Source organism: Micropterus dolomieu, linkage group LG06 (genome assembly GCF_021292245.1).
Source record: "Micropterus dolomieu isolate WLL.071019.BEF.003 ecotype Adirondacks linkage group LG06, ASM2129224v1, whole genome shotgun sequence".
In the NCBI taxonomy this organism is placed as follows: Eukaryota; Metazoa; Chordata; class Actinopteri; order Centrarchiformes; family Centrarchidae; genus Micropterus; species Micropterus dolomieu.
Genome location: NC_060155.1, coordinates 18,261,493 through 18,281,367, shown reverse-complemented (window position 1 = coordinate 18,281,367; position 19,875 = coordinate 18,261,493). Strand labels below are relative to the sequence as shown.

General features: G+C 40.7%; 3 protein-coding genes and 1 long non-coding RNA gene across 7 annotated transcripts in view; 3 read left to right on the top strand and 1 right to left on the bottom strand.

The window, feature by feature from the left end:
• Positions 1-2,598, top strand: part of LOC123973069 (nuclear receptor ROR-beta-like) — a 14,188-nt gene extending 11,590 nt beyond the window's left edge. The window contains exons 10-11 of one of the 2 annotated variants that reach the window (XM_046052926.1): positions 64-271; positions 1,212-2,598. In XM_046052926.1, the coding sequence (XP_045908882.1) occupies positions 64-225 (162 nt within the window). In that variant the 3' untranslated portion in view covers positions 226-271; positions 1,212-2,598. Of the gene's footprint in view, positions 1-63 lie in introns of both variants that reach the window. The other variant, XM_046052925.1, reaches the window with a different exon arrangement.
• The window catches only part of LOC123973072, a 6,304-nt gene extending 2,195 nt beyond the window's left edge, over positions 1-4,109 (bottom strand). Inside the window, exons 1-3 of the long non-coding RNA XR_006825523.1 lie at positions 3,519-4,109; positions 1,985-2,106; positions 39-221 (exon numbers count right to left, since the gene is read on the bottom strand). This is a non-coding gene — a long non-coding RNA (uncharacterized LOC123973072). The remainder of the gene's footprint in view (positions 1-38; positions 222-1,984; positions 2,107-3,518) is intronic.
• LOC123973071 (endophilin-A2-like) lies at positions 3,538-14,692 on the top strand. 2 transcript variants are annotated; one of them, XM_046052929.1, is made up of 9 exons: positions 3,538-3,773; positions 7,708-7,776; positions 7,953-8,169; positions 8,407-8,540; positions 8,784-8,942; positions 10,653-10,756; positions 11,003-11,130; positions 11,267-11,323; positions 12,090-14,692. In XM_046052929.1, exons 1-9 carry the CDS (start codon positions 3,729-3,731, stop codon positions 12,272-12,274), a joined length of 1,098 nt encoding a protein of 365 aa, XP_045908885.1. In that variant the 5' UTR covers positions 3,538-3,728; the 3' UTR covers positions 12,275-14,692. The 2 variants fall into 2 exon arrangements, with proteins under 2 accessions (XP_045908885.1, XP_045908887.1); XM_046052931.1 differs by lacking the exon at positions 11,267-11,323 and having other exon boundaries at positions 3,542-3,773.
• Positions 12,215-19,875, top strand: stap2a (signal transducing adaptor family member 2a). 2 transcript variants are annotated; one of them, XM_046052927.1, is made up of 12 exons: positions 12,215-12,321; positions 15,091-15,210; positions 16,007-16,078; positions 16,164-16,283; positions 16,365-16,421; positions 16,517-16,668; positions 16,809-16,940; positions 17,046-17,115; positions 17,665-17,767; positions 17,871-17,966; positions 18,044-18,172; positions 18,443-19,875. In XM_046052927.1, the coding sequence occupies exons 1-12, from the start codon at positions 12,304-12,306 to the stop codon at positions 18,496-18,498; spliced, it is 1,125 nt and encodes a 374-aa protein (XP_045908883.1). In that variant the 5' UTR covers positions 12,215-12,303; the 3' UTR covers positions 18,499-19,875. The 2 variants fall into 2 exon arrangements, with proteins under 2 accessions (XP_045908883.1, XP_045908884.1); XM_046052928.1 differs by lacking the exon at positions 16,007-16,078.

Below are 19,875 nucleotides of genomic sequence, written 5' to 3'. Positions count from 1 at the left end.
AAATGTGCTCACATAAAGACAAGCATACATAAAGTTACCTTTGTATATCTTCTGTCCCCACAGATGGTGTCCAAGCTGCCCGTAATGAAGTCTATCTGTAACCTCCACATTGACAAACTCGAGTTTTTCCGTTTGGTCCACCCGGAGACCGCCTACAGTTTCCCGCCACTGTACCGGGAAGTGTTTGGCAGCGAGATGTCTCTGCCGGATTCCACCAACAGCTAGACAGACAGATAGACAGACGAGAGAGATGGAGAGAGTGTATCAAAAGGTAGGGAAGCAAACGGAGAGACAAGAGTAGGATAGGGATGTTGAAGCTCAACAACCTGAAGTTAAGAGACAATCCAGGACTTTAAATACTCCGTCTCCCATGATCCCAAAGTAGTCCTCCACTTTCCCAGCAAGCAAAGCACCTTACACTACAGACCACACATGCTCATGGTCCTTCGCATATTGTAGCATTAACAACAGGCGCATGGGCATTGTAATAATAACACAGCAGCCCACTAAGCATGAGACAGCTCCAAGCGCTAACAACATCAGATCCAGAGTGGATCGCCCAACCAGTTATGAATGTACCTCATCGATAAGCACCAGTGCACAAGTCAGAACCTAACAACAGTGAATGTACAACCCTGCCACTCACTCTGTTGATCAACAGATCTCACTATTAACACAGAGCTCAGTCAATATTTCTCTTTGTATTAATACATCTCAGTATGGTACACATGTTGTATTCATACAGACAATATCCTCGTACTGACCATCATTTTGGGACCAAGATCATGAGCCATTTTAACTAATATAAAAAGAAACACACAATTTCGATATGACTCACGGCTAAAGCTGACCTCCTTAATTAAGTGAGAACCAGTCTCACGCACATTTAGACAGTGTTCGGTGCTGCCTCTTTGTAGGCTCTTGTAATGCAATGAGAAACCTCAATCCCACACACCCCCTGACCTTGTAAATGCCACTTAGAGACAGGACAAGATGAAATTATCTTTAATTTATATACACATTTATAAACAAATATTTTAAATAAGAATGTAAATAGATGACTATATAAGTATATGGAGAGAGTGAGAATGTGTGAGTTCAGTTCAGAGAGAGAGGGAGAGAAAGGTGGATCGTAAGATGTGGATTTTTCACAAAAGCTGATTTTTTTTTATTATTTTTTTTTTTTTCTGGACAATTTCCTCTCTTGACAGTACTCTCAGGTTTCCATCGCAACAGCCCCCTCTTGCCCTGACAGCAAACCCAGCAGGGGTTAAGCGCGGTCATCACGCGAGCGATGAGGGGTGGACACTTGTTGCAGATGCGACACAGCAGGGGAAGCAGGTGGCCCAAACAAAAGGTGGAAAAACATTGCCCTTGTCTTGCATTTAAACTGAAAGCTTTCAGTCTGCGATGTTGCTGCCCCCCACCCCTGCCTAAAGAGAAAAGAGGACAAACAGGACACTAAGGAAACGAGAAAGCAAGGCAAAAAGATGACTTCATTAACTGTATAATAAAATGGGATACACAGGGTCTCCACACCTGTTTCTAACCAGCAGTCAGTACAGTAGGTGTAGTATAATTCTCTTTCACTCATAATGTTTCAGTTGGTTAAAGTCCAGGACAACAGTGGTCCATAATATGTATCATAAACCCTGTTCACTGGTTGGAGCAACTGTATTATTGTGTACATTTGCTGTTCTCTCTCCTTTAGTCCCAACCCCAACACTTGTCTAAATATCAAGCACTTATACTTTCCTCTTTCTCACTGGACACTAGTCTAAGGCCAGACAGAGCTACCAGCTGCCCCCCTGAGTTGGGCCTCAATGCCAGTAAGACCTTTCGGTCAATCTGTTGTATTAGTTTGGTTTTGTATTCCATATCTGTCACACAAGGTCACCCACAACTGTTTACATTTTTCATAAACATAAATAACACACTTTCTAAAGGTTGATAAAGCATTGAGATGATGATGGTAATGTCTTACTTGGGTTGCTGTGAAGTTCTCGAGCAGAGTCTGCGGACCTGCTGCCTGCTGCTCAGGGAGCTAGCTGTGATCTCTTGTCCCTTTATCACCAGTGTTGTCTTTTAGCCTTGTGCTCCTCACACCTTTGCACCCAAGATGAGACCCATAACCATAATCACTGTGGTAGTAAATTCTCTTTTTGTGAATGTTACTCACAAAGTTTCAAAGCCCTTCCCGTTTGTCCTAATATTGTAACATGAAATTTACGAGACAGGAATAAAAAAAATGAATCACTTAGAGTTAAAGGCAAATTTCATTATTGGGGTTTAATATTTCTTTTGCTGTGATTTTCATTTATTTGTCAGTCTTTTATCCACCCCTTTCTTTAGGTGTCTCCACTTTTGTCTCGTAAAGTCAGTGATCTATTTTTTTTAATTGAAGAAAGATTAGGAAAAGTACAAACAAAAAAAAATAGTTTGTCTCCCTTTTCTTTCTCTGTATGACAAAATGTACAAGAGGTATATTACTAGTCCAAGAGTAACTGAGTCACACAGCGCGATATATATTGTTGCCCCGATGGGATACATTATATGTGGTTTTAAGAATGTAATAAATGGTTTCTTTTTCTTTTGAAATGTTTCATTGAGTCTTACTTGAACTAGAATATGGCTTTCATGATTAATTGCATGTAAAATGGGTCTTTGCATATTCTTGACTGATCAGACGTCTAATCAGTCTCTAAAATCATATCATATAATCCTGCAAATGAAAATAGCCACAACCGTTCTAATGTTTTGAATCCCAGACTAGCATTTGTGTTATGTGCCTACTGTATTCCTTTCATGTCATTAATCAAGAACGGCAAGGATTAGTCTATTAAATCAAAAAATGTATCTGCTACAATTTCCATAAATGATAACTCAAGTTCAACGTTATCAAGCAAAAAATCTGACCATTCTCAGGTTGCAGCTTCTCCTATATAATAATGTGTTGCTTCTCTCTGTTATCTATCATCAAATATCTTTCTCTAACATTTAAAGTTGAATGTGAAAGATCTTTCTTTACTATGGAAACAGTAGTTGAACAACAGTAGCTGAATAAAACTACTGGTTCTGAAGCTTTCAGCCACCTCTTAAAGTCTTCCTCACTGGATGGAGTCTGAGATTTTTGACAAAACTTCACATCTGGCTACAGGAGATTGTGATTTTGGGCCTTTTTGTTTTACCATTTTCTGACATTTTATCAGCCAAATTATTAATTAATAAAGTAATAGACAAATAGATGGTGAAAATAAGCATTAGTTAAAGTCCTGAATTAACTTAAATAACTAGATATTTAAACAAAATTCCTATAAATAGAAATATAGTTTTCAAAGACTAGCTATTGATTTACTATAAACAAAATGTATGTAGCAGCAATGTACAGTAAAGTAATATTTCATGCGGGTTCATGGATGTCTTTGTCAACTAAAGTCAAAGTTAGTTTATTCATTATGACATTTTGCTGAGAAAGAAGAATGTTTAGATGCATGATTTGCGTGCGTGTTTTGACCCACTTTATCCACCAGGATGGAGCCTCCCATATGAAGCTGAGTCCAGGAAATTGTGGTCGCTTAGGCCTTGCAAGTTTCACATCTACGGTGCAAAGTTTCAATACGTGTTGCTCGGCTGGTGTCTCCGCTGTAAACCTCAAACCCACAGTAACTTATTTATTTTAAAACACATTTTCCCCGTCGAGGTCCAGGTGGCAACGCTGACGGTGCAAGATGTCGGTCGCAGGATTTAAGAAGCAATTTTACAAAGCAAGTCAGGTAAACGCGCGACTTTTTCTATCATTAGCCGGTAATGTTAGCTTAACGTTAGCTAGTTAACAACTTAGCTAACACTGTCGATACTTTTATTGCGAGTTCACGCTAGCTGGATAACCCAAGTGGAAAACGTTATGGGCAACGATGTAACATGTTTTCTGGGTTAATACTAGGTAAATTAAACGACTTAAGGTGTTGAAAAATATAGGACTAACGCTATATTGTTATTAAACTCGTCAACAACTGTCAAATGTTTCACAGGTAACTTTACGTGAACGTTAACCTGTAACGTCAAAGCTTATGGTAATCTAACGTTAGAGAGTTAGGAAGTTATTGTCAGTAATGTTATAGTTAACGTTAAACGTGGCTATTTACCGTAAGATTCTATAGTAATGTTATGTATTGAAGCACGTACTTTCCTTTGAGATTAGACAAGTAAAGCTGATGATACACAGAGCAACTTTTAGAGCAATGGTGCTGGGCAATGTTGCCGTCAATGATAATGAGTAAAGTTTATTACCGTAATCCCCTTCCCCCATCACTCTGCCACCCTCCCCGCACCACCACTATCCGTTGAAAACATAGTTGGACTTGCCACCAGCAAGATTGCTGAAAAAGTTGCCCCATGTATCATCAGCTTAATTGTCCAACTAACGTCACTAATGTTGTAACCCTGAATGTTTGTAAAATTAACGTTAAAACAAGATCAACGCTTTTTTGGCTTAGTTTCTGACAGACACAAGTCAGGCATCGAAATGATGAGTTTCTTGTTTGATGGAGATGTGTTGCTTGGTTTGTGTCATGTTATGTAACAGCTGGTAGATTCATCACTCTTGTGTTAATACCCTCGTGCTAAAGTATTGTTCAGGTTTGTTATTTGTAACGTGTTGGATTCAAGGATTGTTTATATTACACAATGTCTCCAGACAAATTGGCCAATCTGTTGTGGGATACCATAGTTCAAGTCACAAAACACATGTTTGCGCTGTCATGTCTCAGCTGTAAGTATCTACCACTTTCCCAACTATAGAACTGAACTGACCTGTGAGCATCTCATCTTGCTGGATAACATCACAGCATACTTATTAAATATGTGTAGGTGTAAATTTGTTTATTTTCACACACCTATCTTGTAATTGATTAATGAAACCTCATTATCTGCAGTCGGTTATTTATCTCTAGTATATAAAGGATCCATAAATTCAACAAGGCATTGAGATTATTTATTTTCATAAGGTTTACAAGGCCAATTTTCTTGGTTACTTACTTGGTGTGTGACATATTTAGCATGCATGTAAAACTTAAATTTAACACCGACATTAGGTTGGTTCTGGAAGCTTAGAAAAGGAAGTCAAATATTTAAACAGATGAAAGTGTCTTAATGCCATGCTGGTCAAATGTCTAACAGCCAGATTGTGTACAGACATTCACAGTAGTCTATGCATCAGTTTCGCAGCACTGCATGTGTTTCTTTTGAAAAGCTTTTATTTTATTGAGCCAGGTTTGTCTTCTGCTTGCAAATTTCAAACGGCACTCCTTCCTTTTAGGAAAGAAATATAGCTGTTGGTTAGTGTTTGGCAATAAAACTTTAACTCAAGAGCAAAAATCTGAATTTAATCTTGAAAGAAATATTAATTTGACATTTATTGTGATAATTATCAATATTCAATGATATGACATTTTTTAATGTGATAACATTTTTGGCGATATCGCCCATTCCTACTGTTAGCTCTTGAGGCAGTGTTAGTTAAAGACACAATCACAAACATGAAGCACAAGAAAACATAGCCTGCATAACCGGTGGCCTGTGTTTTGATGACACCTGCTTTGCAACAGGTCCTCGCTTTGGCCTAACATCACATGATGTGCAAGTGACGACTCCTTACTCAGTGGGTGTTTAATGGAATCCCAGTAATGTGAAAACCCTGCCCAAACCAGCTTCCAGTTTTTCAGTAATCCAGTCAACTCCCACTGCGAAAGCCTCAACCATTGGGACACACATGTTAACATATAGGATATAGGCCTGACTAACAAGTGTTGCATCTTGCCATTCTGGCTATGACTAGAAAGAAAACAGGTTGAAGGGCAATCAGTTCTGTAAGTTAATTCCCTAATAAGGTTTATGGCATACCACTATATAAAAAGAAACCTGATTCAATCAATGATTGAACAGAGTAATTGTCAGCTAAGTTGCTAAGCAAACATATATAGCTGACATTGTGAACATGGGGTTTATTATTGTGGGCCCTCTTTTTCATATTAGTCCACGTCATGTTATGTATCTTTCTTTTGTCATTGACCAACAAGACTAAACCCTCATGCTCTTCTTCTTGTCTAGGCAAAACCCCTCTTTAACAAATCTGTGTCCTGTATCAAATCTGCTTATGAATCTGTATCTTATTTAAAGCTGGGGGAGGTAACGGTGGAGAAACTAGCAAGAGGCAGCTTGATTTTAAAAGTGTTGACCGAACCCCCGTCCTCCCCCAAAACACATTTTCACGTGCAGTGAGTGCACGGACAGTGTGCGTGTCGGTAAGCCAGCCAGCAAGTCATTTCATTCGGTTCGAATTGCAGTCCTGCAGCCACAGATGCAGGATTCTTTTATAAATTCATTGGTTGAATTTCAACAAATATAACAAAAAAAATGCCTACCCAGCTTTAATCATTTATTTATTTATTTATTTATTTATTTAACTTATTTAGATTTAGCTTTCAACACTTCCAAGTAAAAAAAATTATAAATAATTTAAAGCTGAATGTCATAACTACAACTAAAAGAAAAGTTTTTCTAGAAGGATTACATATGATAGTCAGACCGGGATGTGCAGGTTTATTAGTCATGGAGGACAAGAAACCTGTGCTGGCAATTATGAAGCCAGATGGGGTGCTTAAAATGTGTTTGTGTTTGGATTTCACAACTCTACATGACACAACCTCACATCTGGTACCAAGAGATTCATTAATTGCAATTAAAATTGTGTCTATTAGACTTCATAATTGGGGGACATGTGGTGCCGAGTTATATCCCATGAATCATTTGGCAATCAGTGCTTAGGGCAATTTTCAGAGCCACTGAGTGTTTCACACAAAATAACTTTGCCAGGCCTTTGTATTATATAAACTAGAGAGATTGATCCATCTGGTCATAGAGTTTTATGTGTAGTGTGGCGCTGACAGCTGCACTGAGTTGAACCAGAAGACACACACACACCCATACAATGAGTCTCTGTTTGGCCTGCCAGCCAACTGTACAGGAATTTAGAGTTTGTTGCTCTGGATGAGAAATGGAGAATGTATGTGCCATGTGTCAGGATATGAATTAGTGAGTGAGAGCAAGATGAAGTTAGCATGTGTGTTTAGTAAAAGTATCCATGAATGTGGTTATAGTGTAGGAAACTGCAGTGTGTGTGCTGATCTGATGGAAAAGGGAAAACCCTTAGTGTAATTCCTTGTGCAAAAGAGACTCTCAGTAGAGAGGAAAGTCCAGTTTTCAGAACTCACTCCCTTATGCAGACTTGAGAACGTTTCTCCACTGACGGAAAACATGGGCATATCTTGAAATTTGAGAACTGTGTTAACCGAACCTGGAAAAAAAGAAAATAGTGGAAGATGTTAAATATCCATTAAAGTTTGGAAATGGTTGTGAAAGTCTGGTTCAAACCCTCTGAACAAAAGGTCAAACATGTTCTTTTCTAAAGTTGGCGAACCTCTGCAGGTGCATAAGTGGAAGACAGTTAACTAAAATATTCACAATATTATCAATACAAGTTTTTATCAATACACAGAAGTCAATCAATCTTTTATTTTATGACCATGTGTAGATTGTCAAGGTAGTCACGGAGTAAAAAAATGTGGACTCCTTTAGGTAATCCATGAGAGACCAGTGACTTCGCAGACTTGAGTCGGCTTTAATGCTCGGATTGCTGTGTGTTCACAGATGGTGAGTGAGAAGGTTGGAGGTGCGGAGGGAACCAAACTGGATGAAGACTTCAAGGACCTCGAGAGGGTAACATGCATACATTTTCTGAAAATATCTATACTAAAAGGTAGAATAACAACATGTTCTTTTGTGTTACTGAAAGAGAAATTATGTCATTAAAGTTTCCCTCACTCACTTAAACACTCTCAGAGGCATAAAACTCAGTATATCAATTACTGTCTCCCCATAACCTGTACCACCAGAGAGCAGATATCACCAGCAAAGCAGTGGTGGAAGTCATCACTAAAACATCAGAGTACCTCCAGCCTAATCCGGCAACGAGAGCTAAGCTTTCCATGCTGAACACAGTGTCCAAAATCCGCGGGCAGGTGAAGAGTCCGGGCTACCCCCAGCCTGAGGGCCTCCTGGGGGAGTGCATGACTAAGTATGGACAGGATATGGGCTACGACACCAACTTTGGTAAGAACAGTTATAGGCAGTGAGATGATGAGATACAGGGTGGAAGAGATGCTGTATGTATGGTGGATGTTTGGAAACCATGAAAAGAGAGGAGAATTAGAACAGTGTATTTGTTCAGGATGTTCCCATGAATCTACTTATAATGTTTTAATCTTCATAGTTTAGAGCCAATCAGTATTATTAACATTCCCCACAATGTCCCACATTCCCTAACGCTGGTATTTTGCATGTCTGCAGGTGGGGCTTTAATAGATTTTGGGGAGTCAATGAAGAGGATGTCTGAGGTCAAGGACTCTTTGGATATTGATGTGAAGCAGAACTTTATTGACCCACTGCAGGGAGTTGCTGAGAAGGATATCAGAGACATTCAGGTAGAATCAAAGAGGTGGTATGCCTCTGCACGTACATGCCAGGCATTGACTAATGAGTGCCGCAGTCTGTGCGTCATCTGCAGTAATAAGAAAAGAAGTATTAACTGTCCAGATACAGAGCAGTGGAATTGCATGTAAATGTTTAAATCGCACACATTTCTCAAAACTATCATACACGTGACAATACTTATTCATATAATATTATCTGTGAAAACTAATTTTCTAACTCTTCCACCCCCTCAGCACCACCTGAAGAAGCTGGAGGGTCGCCGGCTGGACTATGACTATAAAAAGAAACGGCAAGGTAAAATCCCAGAAGAAGAGATCAAGCAGGCCCTGGAGAAGTTCCACGAGTCCAAAGAGCTGGCTGAAAGCTCCATGCACAACCTGCTGGAAACAGATGTGAGTAGCCTGTAGAATAAACTTGATTCACTTTGCATTGCAGGTGACATATTGAAACCTGCTGGACTTGTTTCATTTCTAGAACATGTTTCATTTCTAGAACATGTTAATAAAAACGTAGTGTGGGTGAGACTGTCCTTGTTCCTCTGCAAGGTGAAATATAAACAGACAACGGCATACATATTGAAGAATGTCTTGAAAGAGACAAAATATACTTTTATTGCTCAGAATCCATCATTTGTGTCTGTACTGCAAGAGAATAAAACCATGGCCATAGATTTTGCAACAAGCACTCAGATAGTTTTTAGATCTGCAATCACTTATTTTAATTACTATTAATTATAATTCACAATTTCTTTTTCAACAGTGATTTATCTCTAGCCAATCAGATGGCTCCTTTTGCTTTAGCCAATCATGTAAGTGTTGATTCAAGGGAGTAATTTAATGGTATAAAATGAAAACAAAAAAAATGAAATGTTTTATTTAATTGATTTGAATCACGGACGAATTAGTACTTAATTTTTCTATTAAGATATTTATTTTGTTGCCTAAAAGGGACTGAAATATTTAACTTAATTTTACTCATGCATATTTGTTGAAAAAAGATTTTAGCATAATTGATTTGAACGTTCTTCCTCAGATTTGTCAAGTGGTCCACTGTTTGGCATCAAGTCTTTGTCATGTTCTGAGCATAAAGAATAGCTTAAAAACAGAATTAACTGTCCAGTTTCTTCTACTTTCACTCAGGAGCCAAAATCAGCCTTTAAACTTGAATGAAATAATTGACATTTATCGTGATAGTTGTCAATATTAAATTATAAGAATTTTTTTATCATGGTAACATTTTTGGCCATATCGCCAGCCCTAGTGAGGGAGTCGGTTATATCCTCTTAAATCCTGAAATACATTATTCCGTGTGCTTTAATAAATATTGACACTGATCGGAATCCATAATAATCTAACGACGTATTGTTTTTGTATTTTCCAAGGAATCTTGTTTTCAATAAAGTAGGCCAAGTCAGGTCAACAAGCATTGTTATGTAAGATATAATAGGCTTAAAGTAATAAAGAAGCCATCTCAGCGCCAGTGGAAATAACTCCATCACCTTAATAGGTGATTTGATCAGTGGAATTCACACAGGGCAGAAGTTTTATAATTCTGTCTAGTTTTCTTTGGGGAGCCAAAATGTATCAATACTTCAGTCTTTAAGAATTTGGGGGAGCTGTAAAAATCTCATGATTGCCAAGACGTCTTCTGTGTGCCAAGACTGTGAGATGGAAGTCCAGCAGCAGTAGTTTTCAGTATAGAAAGGATGAATACAGAGCTGCATGAAACATATATTCTGGCTGGTATAGGTTTCTACTTGCATTGGAAATGCATTTTGCTTGCTTCTCACAGTTTCTCAGCTAGCAAGCCAAATGTGATTTCTCTAAGGGCAGTATATATCAGGTGACATGCCTAGTTTTTTCTACCAATGACTTGCATAGTGAGAACTTGTCAAACCTGTTTTTTTGCTTGTTTGTTTTTTGGTATTTCCTGTTTTCATACTTGCCATAATAAGATGTTTCAGTGGAGTAATTGTGATAAACAATACTGGTGTGATGATGAGACGCAAGAATTAAAACGATAAACCTGTAAAGAATGCTCTGAAGGGCCACTGCTGTTTCTGTGTTTGGTCTGATTTTGAAATGGTTTGTATGTGCATGTAGGTGGAGCAGGTGAGTCAGCTGTCTTCTTTAGTGGAGTCTCTGCTGCAGTACCACAAACAGGCCTCGCAAATCCTGGAGGAGCTTTCTGACAAACTGAGAGAAAGGTCAGTGCCATGGCTATTTATGGAGGATGGCATGCCTTTTCTATATTGAGGCTGTGTCCTCTGGCTCATGACGAGGGATGATTCAGCACACCCTTACGATTACAAGCAATGAATTGCAATGATTACAAACCCACAAGAAAATGAATTGTTATCTCTTTGTTTAACCTGCTTATATTTGTATTGGTGCAACCCCTACTTGTGAGCAGCTCAGAGAGGTGATGTTTTTTATTTTATGATTGTATGCAGGATGAATGATGCTCAGTCTCGTCCAAGGCGTGAATACACACCTAAACCCAGACCATCCTTTGACTATGGAGAAGAATCCAACGGAGGATACTCACCATCTGCAACAAGCCCTTCAGCTTACTCCTCTGGTAAACTTAACTTTTCTGTATTTTCTAAGAGCAGTGTGAGTCTGTATGTGTGTGAGGCCTACTCTCAAGAAGGCATGTGTGCAAGTCAATCTCATTCTTAAGACTGATGTGTCTTTCCTTCTACGACATTAACCAGCCCCAGCGCAATATCCAGTTCCATCCTTCCAAAGAGCCTCCATCAAGAGCAGACAGCGTGAGTGAGACAGATGAAGATAACGTGTCACTTACACAGAAGTAGAAAGTTTCACTACTTTCACTCACTCTGTTGCACATCTGTGTGGCAGAGAAGGTCTGTGCATGTCTGTGTGATGGCAAAGTATTTGACTAACATTGTTGAGTGGTGTTTGTTGGATCCATATTTTCAGATCCCAGAACAACATGGGACTTGACAGTGTGAAAATTACTGTCTGACCAAAGGTTGCAGATACATGGAATCGTCAGCAAAGCACGTCATGTCTGTCAAAGTTGTCGACCACATTTTTTACAAAATATTTCTTTTTTTAACTGGTAGTCATGGTTTTGCTGAATTATATGTACCTGACATCCTGTTCACTGACTGAAGCTTCTGTACCTCAAGAAAAATCACTTCATCCCACATGTTTCATTTAGAGAGATAGTCCGTATGGGTGGAGCTAATATTTTTCACCTTTTCAGTCAAACACAAGAGAAAGTAAATGTGAAGAGTCTAAAACTTGAACAAACTTGGACTATTAACATGTCAGGACATTGATTTTGATCTTGAGCTTCAGAAGGATTCTTCCTTACCACATTGACTACTAACATATCGCCTGTTTTAATGACTCTTGTTTTGTGGTCTATTCCAGAGTCCTATTGGGAAAAAATACTGGTGACACACTAATACTAATGCTGTTGAGGGGAAAATGTCAAATATTCTTTTCACTAAATGACAGTATTTGTTCTTTCTCCCTCCTTGCGTCTGTTTTTGTCTCTTTCTGCAGAGCCGTGCTGTAAAGCCCTGTATGACTTTGAGCCAGAGAACGACGGAGAACTGGGCTTCCACGAGGGCGACATCATCACCTTGGTCAATCAGATCGATGAGAACTGGTTCGAGGGAAGCCTTCGCGGCAAATCAGGATTCTTCCCCAACAACTATGTTGAAGTGGTGGTGCCTTTGTCACACTGAAATCAGCAAGGCAAGAGGGGGACAGCGTGATGGAGAGGATGAATAGGGTGAATTATTAACTTTCTATGATCAACAGATATTTTTCCTTAATTGTAATTAAAGGGTAAACATCTCAAGATGGACCTAATTTTGTATTTAGGAGTTATCTGAGGAAAGAGCCTATTTTATTCCGTGACATTATGCCAATATTTAATGGATTTTTAAAAACAGTAAGGACAGAGGGATGTTCAATCAGAACAATGAGGGTATAATGTTTGGGTGCATTTACCTTATCCTCACATCCTTACACTCGTTCTCTATGCACCTGAGCACTTCATACACTACACCTCCACCACTGGGACTGATCAAAGCAGCATCCAAAAACACTTGCAGCAACTTTATTCGTAGCCTATTTTATATTCACAAGATGATATTTCTTATTCTATGTATTGTTCATATTGGTACGACACCCGTGCATGTATACACGTGCTTTCTTCTAAGCAGTTTTCTACACTCGCAGTTTTCATTACTGTGCCTTCAGGCTTTAGTACTGTTGTCATCATAGTCTAGTTGGAGTCAACATGGAGGAATGGCTGCCTTTTGTCGATGTATTGAGACTATCCTCTACTGCCACCTGGTGGAACTAGAGGTCATTCCTAGCTCTCAGTTTGAGTGACACCATCACATGGCCTCCATTATTTCTTACAACCCCCCCCCCCAAAAAATACAGATATATTTAAAAATAGCTGGAGCCAGTCAGCAGGAAATATATACTGATTGCTGTATGAAATGTTTTTTTTCATTCTTAACACTACTGTTTATCAGACACTTATTCAAGACAAAAAAAGGTCATTTCTAAAGAGCAAGGGGGTGTCCATAAATATGCTTAGCTTTATAATCTTTATCACACCAATAGTTGCTAAGTTGTTAATGCTTTAATTTACCTTCAGCTCTTCATGTTTCTCACTGCACTCCACTCTCTTCTCTTAGAGCTGTTGCCAAAGAAAGGTTGCACACTTTCCAGATTGGATGAGGCTGCTGTTTGTCATTAAAAGAAAACATGTTTCATACAGCCTATTTACTTCACAGTTTAAAATGAAAATTAGATATTTCTTGCCACTACAGTGCAACCCACAACTATGTAACATGATTCACCCCTGCCCCAGAAATGTTGCAGCATCACACCAAAGCCATATGCATGCATCTTTCGGTTCCACTATTCTCTCAGGCTCTATTGATACTGCTGGCAGTGTCGCTCACAATATTTTGTGGCCCTTTGCTTAACTGTTGTCAGTGATTTTTCAGTCTGTGATTTGTTTTCCCCCTATAGTCCTGGGCTAAGCCTGGCTTTAGTACTCTAACCTGTAATTTGGAGCATGGAAATTAATCTGATGTGTTTCGGGTGTTTTTGTACCGGCCTCAGTTTTCAGGCTGAAACTGTGCACCAGACCTGACAGAAAATGCTATCTCCAAACTACTGCGTTAAGAATTTACTAATAATGAGGAAGGCCTGTACACAATAGCCGGTTTCAGTTTCAATTAAGTCTATTACAAGCTGACTATGGGCTGTGAGGGTTTGTGCTGTTCACTAAAATGCCAACTTTCTCCTCTTGTCATGATCCCCTTGTTAGACCGCCCCCCGCCTCACTCATCTCTCCAGTCTCTGTTAAAATTGGGAGCGGAACAGACAGGTCTTTTCAGCAGGGAAGGGCACACAGCAGTGGCCCTCCCTCCCCCACTGGTCTTTATTCACCACCTGCCCCTGTGCCCCGACCCCCTTTCTCATTATCGGCCCCATCCCAATCCCATGGTTCCTCTGGAGCTCAGTCTCCTGGTCCTTCCCTGGAATAATCTCTTCATTGTTATCGTAGCATGTGCCTCTTAAATGTTATGTTTGCATGCCTCCTATGTTTCATTCATGAGATATATATATATAGGGCCAGGGGTTTTGGCTGTGCAGAGTAATAACTGTGGTTCAGGTGTGGGTTTACATGCCTCATTACACTAAGTCAAAAGCCCAAAGTTGGAGAGGGAAAAGGAGGGTCAGGGGTTCAGGATCAGCTTGTGTAATGTTGATGGTGAATAATGTTGTGAAACAAAGGGATGAGATCAGTTCTTGTGTGCTGCTGCAGTCACAGCAAGTATTATCAGACTTTAAAGCTTTATTTTATTATGCCTAATGTTAATGGAATTTTTCTGTGATAAAATGTAACTGCTTTGCATGTGTCTTCATTACACCTTCTGTGTCTTAGGCAATGCCTTATTCTTGTAATTGTGATACTGTGGGGAGACTAAACGTGGGATTATCCTGGATTATCTTTAGGATATATGGATTACCTCTATACTAAGTGTAATCTTCTTTGTATTGTATATTTTTGTTACTCTGTAAAGGGGAATGGATGCTGTTCATTCACTTCTTCAAATAAATAATTAAGTCATTTGGCTCCCAGTGTGTCATTACAGGGAATTAAAGCCCTGCAATGGAATTGGTCGTTTTAAATGGATACAATTTAATGAAAGGTTTGTACACTGATGCAGATAATATAGAGGCGTGGGATTATCTCTTTTTACATGTAGCTCACCTGATTCTTTTTTAAATCTATCCTTTGATATTTGCGCAATTGTTCATTTATGCTCAATACACATCTATATACTTGGGGCACTTATCCCCCAACCATACAGTTTTTAATCTGCACAACCACCCGTCTGCATGATGCCGAGACACAGCAGGCTACACCAGCCAGCTGTTGGATTATTGCCACAGCACTATCTCATCGGGGAAGGCGTGTCACTCTCCCGAATTACTCAGCGCCCCTTTGTCCTCTGTCTGTGCCCAGCCAGCGACACTCATGGCGGCTGCACCCGTCAGGCAGCGCTCCGGGCCGGGGGGACCCCGGGCGCAGCTCCCGCCCTGCTACTACGAAGGATACCTGGAGAAGAGAGCTCCGAAAGAAAAGGTAGGTTCTGCCGGTGAAGATGTAAGTGCCATGTTGTTTCCACTGCATGCGGCGGACAGTGTCTGGGTGCGTGCACCGGTTTATCTCCCATTCCCACAGAGCTGTCAACTTCCTTATTGTGTCAAAATGGGCGAGGCGAGACTGCACTGGTGCTGCTGGGGATTGTTTCACATAACGGATCACAGATGTGTTGGGGTGTTAAGTGGGGTTTCGCCAGAATCTGACGGGGAAAGCATGCAACAATTCAGGACTGAATCACGACGTGTGAATTGTGGTAACGCGACCGCTGTCAAAACATTGCGTGTCATTGAAATTACATCACATGAACGATTTCTGGCAGTTTCCCTGATCGTAATAACTAAGCATCTATGTCACAGCATGTCTGGCAAGATTTGTCAACGCTCAGAATTCACTGCGGACTCAGAGACATACTGTTCTGATAATATCTTAAATACAAAGTTAGATACAGTGAAGCTGACAATATTCAAAAATGATTATTTTACATTTTGTATTATTTGTATATAAGGTGACAAAGAATGGGACCCCCTCCCGCGCCCACCCCCCCTCATTTTAATGCAATATAGACTTGTAATGTGAGCCTGGCTCAGGTGCAGGGGATTGCACTCACCCATGGCCCCAGACTGACAGCAGCTGTGTCCCGCTCCATGTCCATCTCTTGGGACAGGAGATGTGGGAGTAATAAAAAAGGGAAATATCCAGTACACACGTGAAAAAACTGGCACTGTTGTTGCCACAGCAGTATTCCTTTACTGTACTGCTTATTTCTGTGTGACAGGCATCCAGGCGACTGTGGACATGTCTGTGCGGGAATTCTTTGTATTTCTTCAATAATGCCAAGGACACTCATGTAAGTTTCAGACTGTATGCATTTAGGTTTTTTATGTGCATTGTAGTGTGTTGACACTGAAACATGTTTTGTGTGTGTGTTATAGTATGTGGAGAAGCTGGACCTCAGTGGGTTTGTGTCCCTGAAGGACGACTGCAGCCGGGACAGAAACCTGGAGGCAGCAAGACTCATCCTGCGCATGAAGGATGGAGAGACCAAAATCACAGTAATGCCACTCAACACACACACACACTCATTAAATGTAACACTTTTTTGCAAGGTGTGAAAGTGCTATTGTCCTTTCCAGGCACCTAACTTGGAATCAAGAGAGCTGTGGAAAGGTTTCCTCTACTCCGTCGTAGATGTAAATATCCTTTTGCACACCTGCTACAACTGCATCCCTCTGCCAATCTGTCTCTCTGTTGTCTTAAAAATATTCTCCCCTCTGTCCAATCACAGCTGAATGTACCATCCTGTCTCACGTTGCTGCCGGGCCAGCTGCAGATGCTGAAGGAGGTGGTGGACAAAGAAAGGTCCAGACGGAGAACTCGCACTCCCACGCGTGCTCCTCCCTCACCCCTCTCCGTGCCTTTAGTGGGAGAGATCCCACCGTGAGTTCTCCACGCTGTTGTGTTGAGAGGATGCACTGTAGATATAGCACCTTTAGTGTGTGTGCACAACTGTATTACTAATAATGTGTGTGTGTGTGTGTGTGTGTGTGTGTGTGTGTGTGTATGTATGTTCCATGCAGGTGTTTTCGCCCGGTGTCTCGAACAGAGGCTGAAGTCCTCTTAGAGAGACACCCAGACTGCGGCAACATGTTGCTTCGTCCAGGCAGAGATGGATGCTCACTGGCTGTCACTACTCGGCAGGACCTCAATGGGTAAAAACCTGCCGAACATCTGGACACTGTAGCTGCAAATATCGGACACAGTGACCATTCATTGCAAACGCTTACAAGCTTTCTGTTTTTTCTAATTTGCTCCAGGTCGGTGTTCAGACATTACCGTGTGACTCAGAGGGACCAAGGCGGTTACGTCATTGATGTAGAAAATCCTGTAAGTGTCTAATACTTGCAGATACAATTCACATCTTACAACAATTCATAAGGTGGAATTGGAATCTAAGTTCTCATTATAATTGACTTATTTGCATTAGCATCCATCCAACATTTTCTCTCCATACAGATACAGATTCCAACACTCTAATTCAGGGTATCTGGTGACACCATGTACTTATCTGATACCAGAGCTATCTTTTAGCAGATTTATAATCTGTATACCACACTGTGTGTCATATTGTGCATATTGGATCAATGGGGATGGATGATGGACCATGGGGCTAAATATTTAAAAAGATAGAAAACAGAATGTCAGAGAAAAACACAGGTAAATACAGCTGTATCTTCACATTATCATGTATTTTGGCAACCACTTAGCACACAGAGGATTTTGTAAACACTATTTGGAAGAAGAAATGTACAACATTAAAATGACAATTTTGAATAGTGTTTTCAGGTGACTGCAATCTCTGCCTCAGACTGTATGTAAAGACCACTAACAAACCAGCAGCTTTAGACATATAACACAGCAGGTTTCCTCCTCCAGATTCCCTGTGCTGACCTTCACGAGGTCATTGATGCTCTTGTAGAGAAGACAGCGGGAACTCTCCAGCCTTTCCTACTGGAGGAGCCTTATGAAGAGAATATCAGTGAGGCGACACATATTCTCAAGATTCTATTATTGTTTTCCCGTGCATTTTCATACAAATAATCAATGAGGCTCATCACGTTAAACTCTGTTTGTGTCATCAGCATACGTTTCCGCCAATGATGAGAACGGGGAGAGGATCCTCCACACTGCCCCCTCCAGCCCCCTGCCAAAGGCTCCTGCCCTGCCTCCTAAACAAGGTGTGCCTTGGTCAGATAAACCCCATGCAGACAGTCACAGGCAGACGCCAATAATCATTGCTGTCATTCCGGTGCAGATCGTTGGTCCAGCAGCCCCCTGTCCAGGTCTCCTGCCCCCGACCGCCGTATTCTGACCTCACCAGTGCCGGCCTCGCCCACCAACCCGATGAGACGACTCATTCTCTCCCCTTCACCTCTCGCACAGAGTGAGTAGACAATGCAGTCAATCCTGATTTGTATTTATTTCAACTCAGTGGGCCTGTCCCAATAAGTCCAGTAATCGCCACAGTGCCCAACCTGTTAAGGCTGCAAGCATGGGGATAATTTTTGGGTTAAGTGGACCCTGTGTTGGTATTTTTCTGACATGGGATGCACTTGCATACTACCTGGTCGCACGTGAATGCGCAGCTAAGTTCTCAAGACTGCAAGTGTGGGTATAAGAACAGATCCAGTGTGTTTCTTCTGTCTTTCCACAGCACTCAATGAGGAACTCAAAATAAAGCTGGAGAAGAGACGAGCCAGCCAGGAGTGACATGCTCGTAAAGAGCGACCTCCCATCACAGCATACTCAATCTTCAGTGCCGAACCCCTTCTCACCGCAGCTATGTATTCATCCTGTGCCTTCTTGGTGGAAGACAAGGGACTACAACTTGTACACTCGTGAGGAAATAGAAAATGTTCTGAATTTCATTATTTTGGTCTGTTGGACTTGATTGATGGTTAAATTAACTCTGATCAGCTCCTTAAGAGCAATACTGGCTGGTTAAACACTGGATTAGGTTCATAAAACCTCATAAAATGCTGCCTTCCTTGGATGGGGTGAGCCACAATCCGCTAGTGCTACTTCCACTTACATAAAGCTGTTTACAAACTGCCTATAAACAAAAAAAAACAAAATAGTGCCACATTAAATGAATCAATATGACTGGCAGCTAAGACCTATCAGCGAAGCACGAACACGTGCTGGACCACCAACTGAGCTTATGTTTTTTCCCCATCTGAGCCGCTGTCTGAGTGCTGAGCTGCTGATGTTCATGCTGCAACACTGGAGACTGAGAACAAACAAACCACAGACTGCCAAGATCAACACTGGAGCGACTAACTCTGACCTGAAACCTAGAACACTTCTATCTGCCCCTGAAAGTAAAATAAGCCAGGCACACTCAGGTTTCAGCTCAGCAACTCTCTTCATTCCCCTCATTTCATGACTGAAAAACATGACTGAAAAAAAGAAAAGAAACTGCACAATCTCTGCCTGCTGCTCTTGAGTGCTGTTTGTGATTGATAAGCAACCATTAATGTATCGTTGATTCTAATGACACTGTTGTTGTGGCTCATCCATGACTCAACTTTTACTGTGCCGTCGGTGCTTATTTTAAAGTGTTTCCTTATTCTCTGCTACTGTGTACGTGCTACTGTACGGTGCTATGGACTCACTGGAAACTCCAGGTGATTTCTGTTCCTCTTCAAGAAAATCAATCTACTGTATTCATATGTGAGGGTGCCCTCTAGTGGAAGCTAAAAGGGACAGAAAATGTATCAGCACCCTTTTACCTTGCAAACTGAACCTGGTGAAGACTTTTGGCTTTATCACAGCATTATGCCAAGCCCTACCTCTCTACCTTTAATAGCAAAATTATAATTTATTACAGTTCTGTCTGTTTAGACAATAAGTATTTCTAAATGGGAATCTCTGTCTTACATTTCTGTCAATTGGCCAGTCCTTACAGTTTTGAAATGTCTTGAGTAGCCTACCTACTAGTGGCAAACTGTGATCAACTGACGCATAAGTGTCTTCTTGCAGTTAACAGTTTCTTGTATGTTTGTACATGATTTGTTGTGTCCACTTGATCACTATCAAAGAATAGTGTTTGTTAGATAACATGGGCATTAAATTGTTTTGCATGGA

Excerpts from the sequence above, each read along its gene's own strand:
- LOC123973071 (XM_046052929.1), top strand. The coding sequence starts at position 3,729 with ATGTCGGTCGCAGGATTTAAGAAGCAATTTTACAAAGCAAGTCAG. Across the intron at positions 8,943-10,652 it reads ACAACCTGCTGGAAACAGAT|GTGGAGCAGGTGAGTCAGCT; the intron begins GTGAGTAGCCTG and ends ATGTGCATGTAG. Across the intron at positions 10,757-11,002 it reads TCTGACAAACTGAGAGAAAG|GATGAATGATGCTCAGTCTC; the intron begins GTCAGTGCCATG and ends GATTGTATGCAG.
- stap2a (XM_046052927.1), top strand. Across the intron at positions 16,079-16,163 it reads ATAATGCCAAGGACACTCAT|TATGTGGAGAAGCTGGACCT; the intron begins GTAAGTTTCAGA and ends TGTGTGTTATAG. Across the intron at positions 16,941-17,045 it reads ACTCGGCAGGACCTCAATGG|GTCGGTGTTCAGACATTACC; the intron begins GTAAAAACCTGC and ends AATTTGCTCCAG.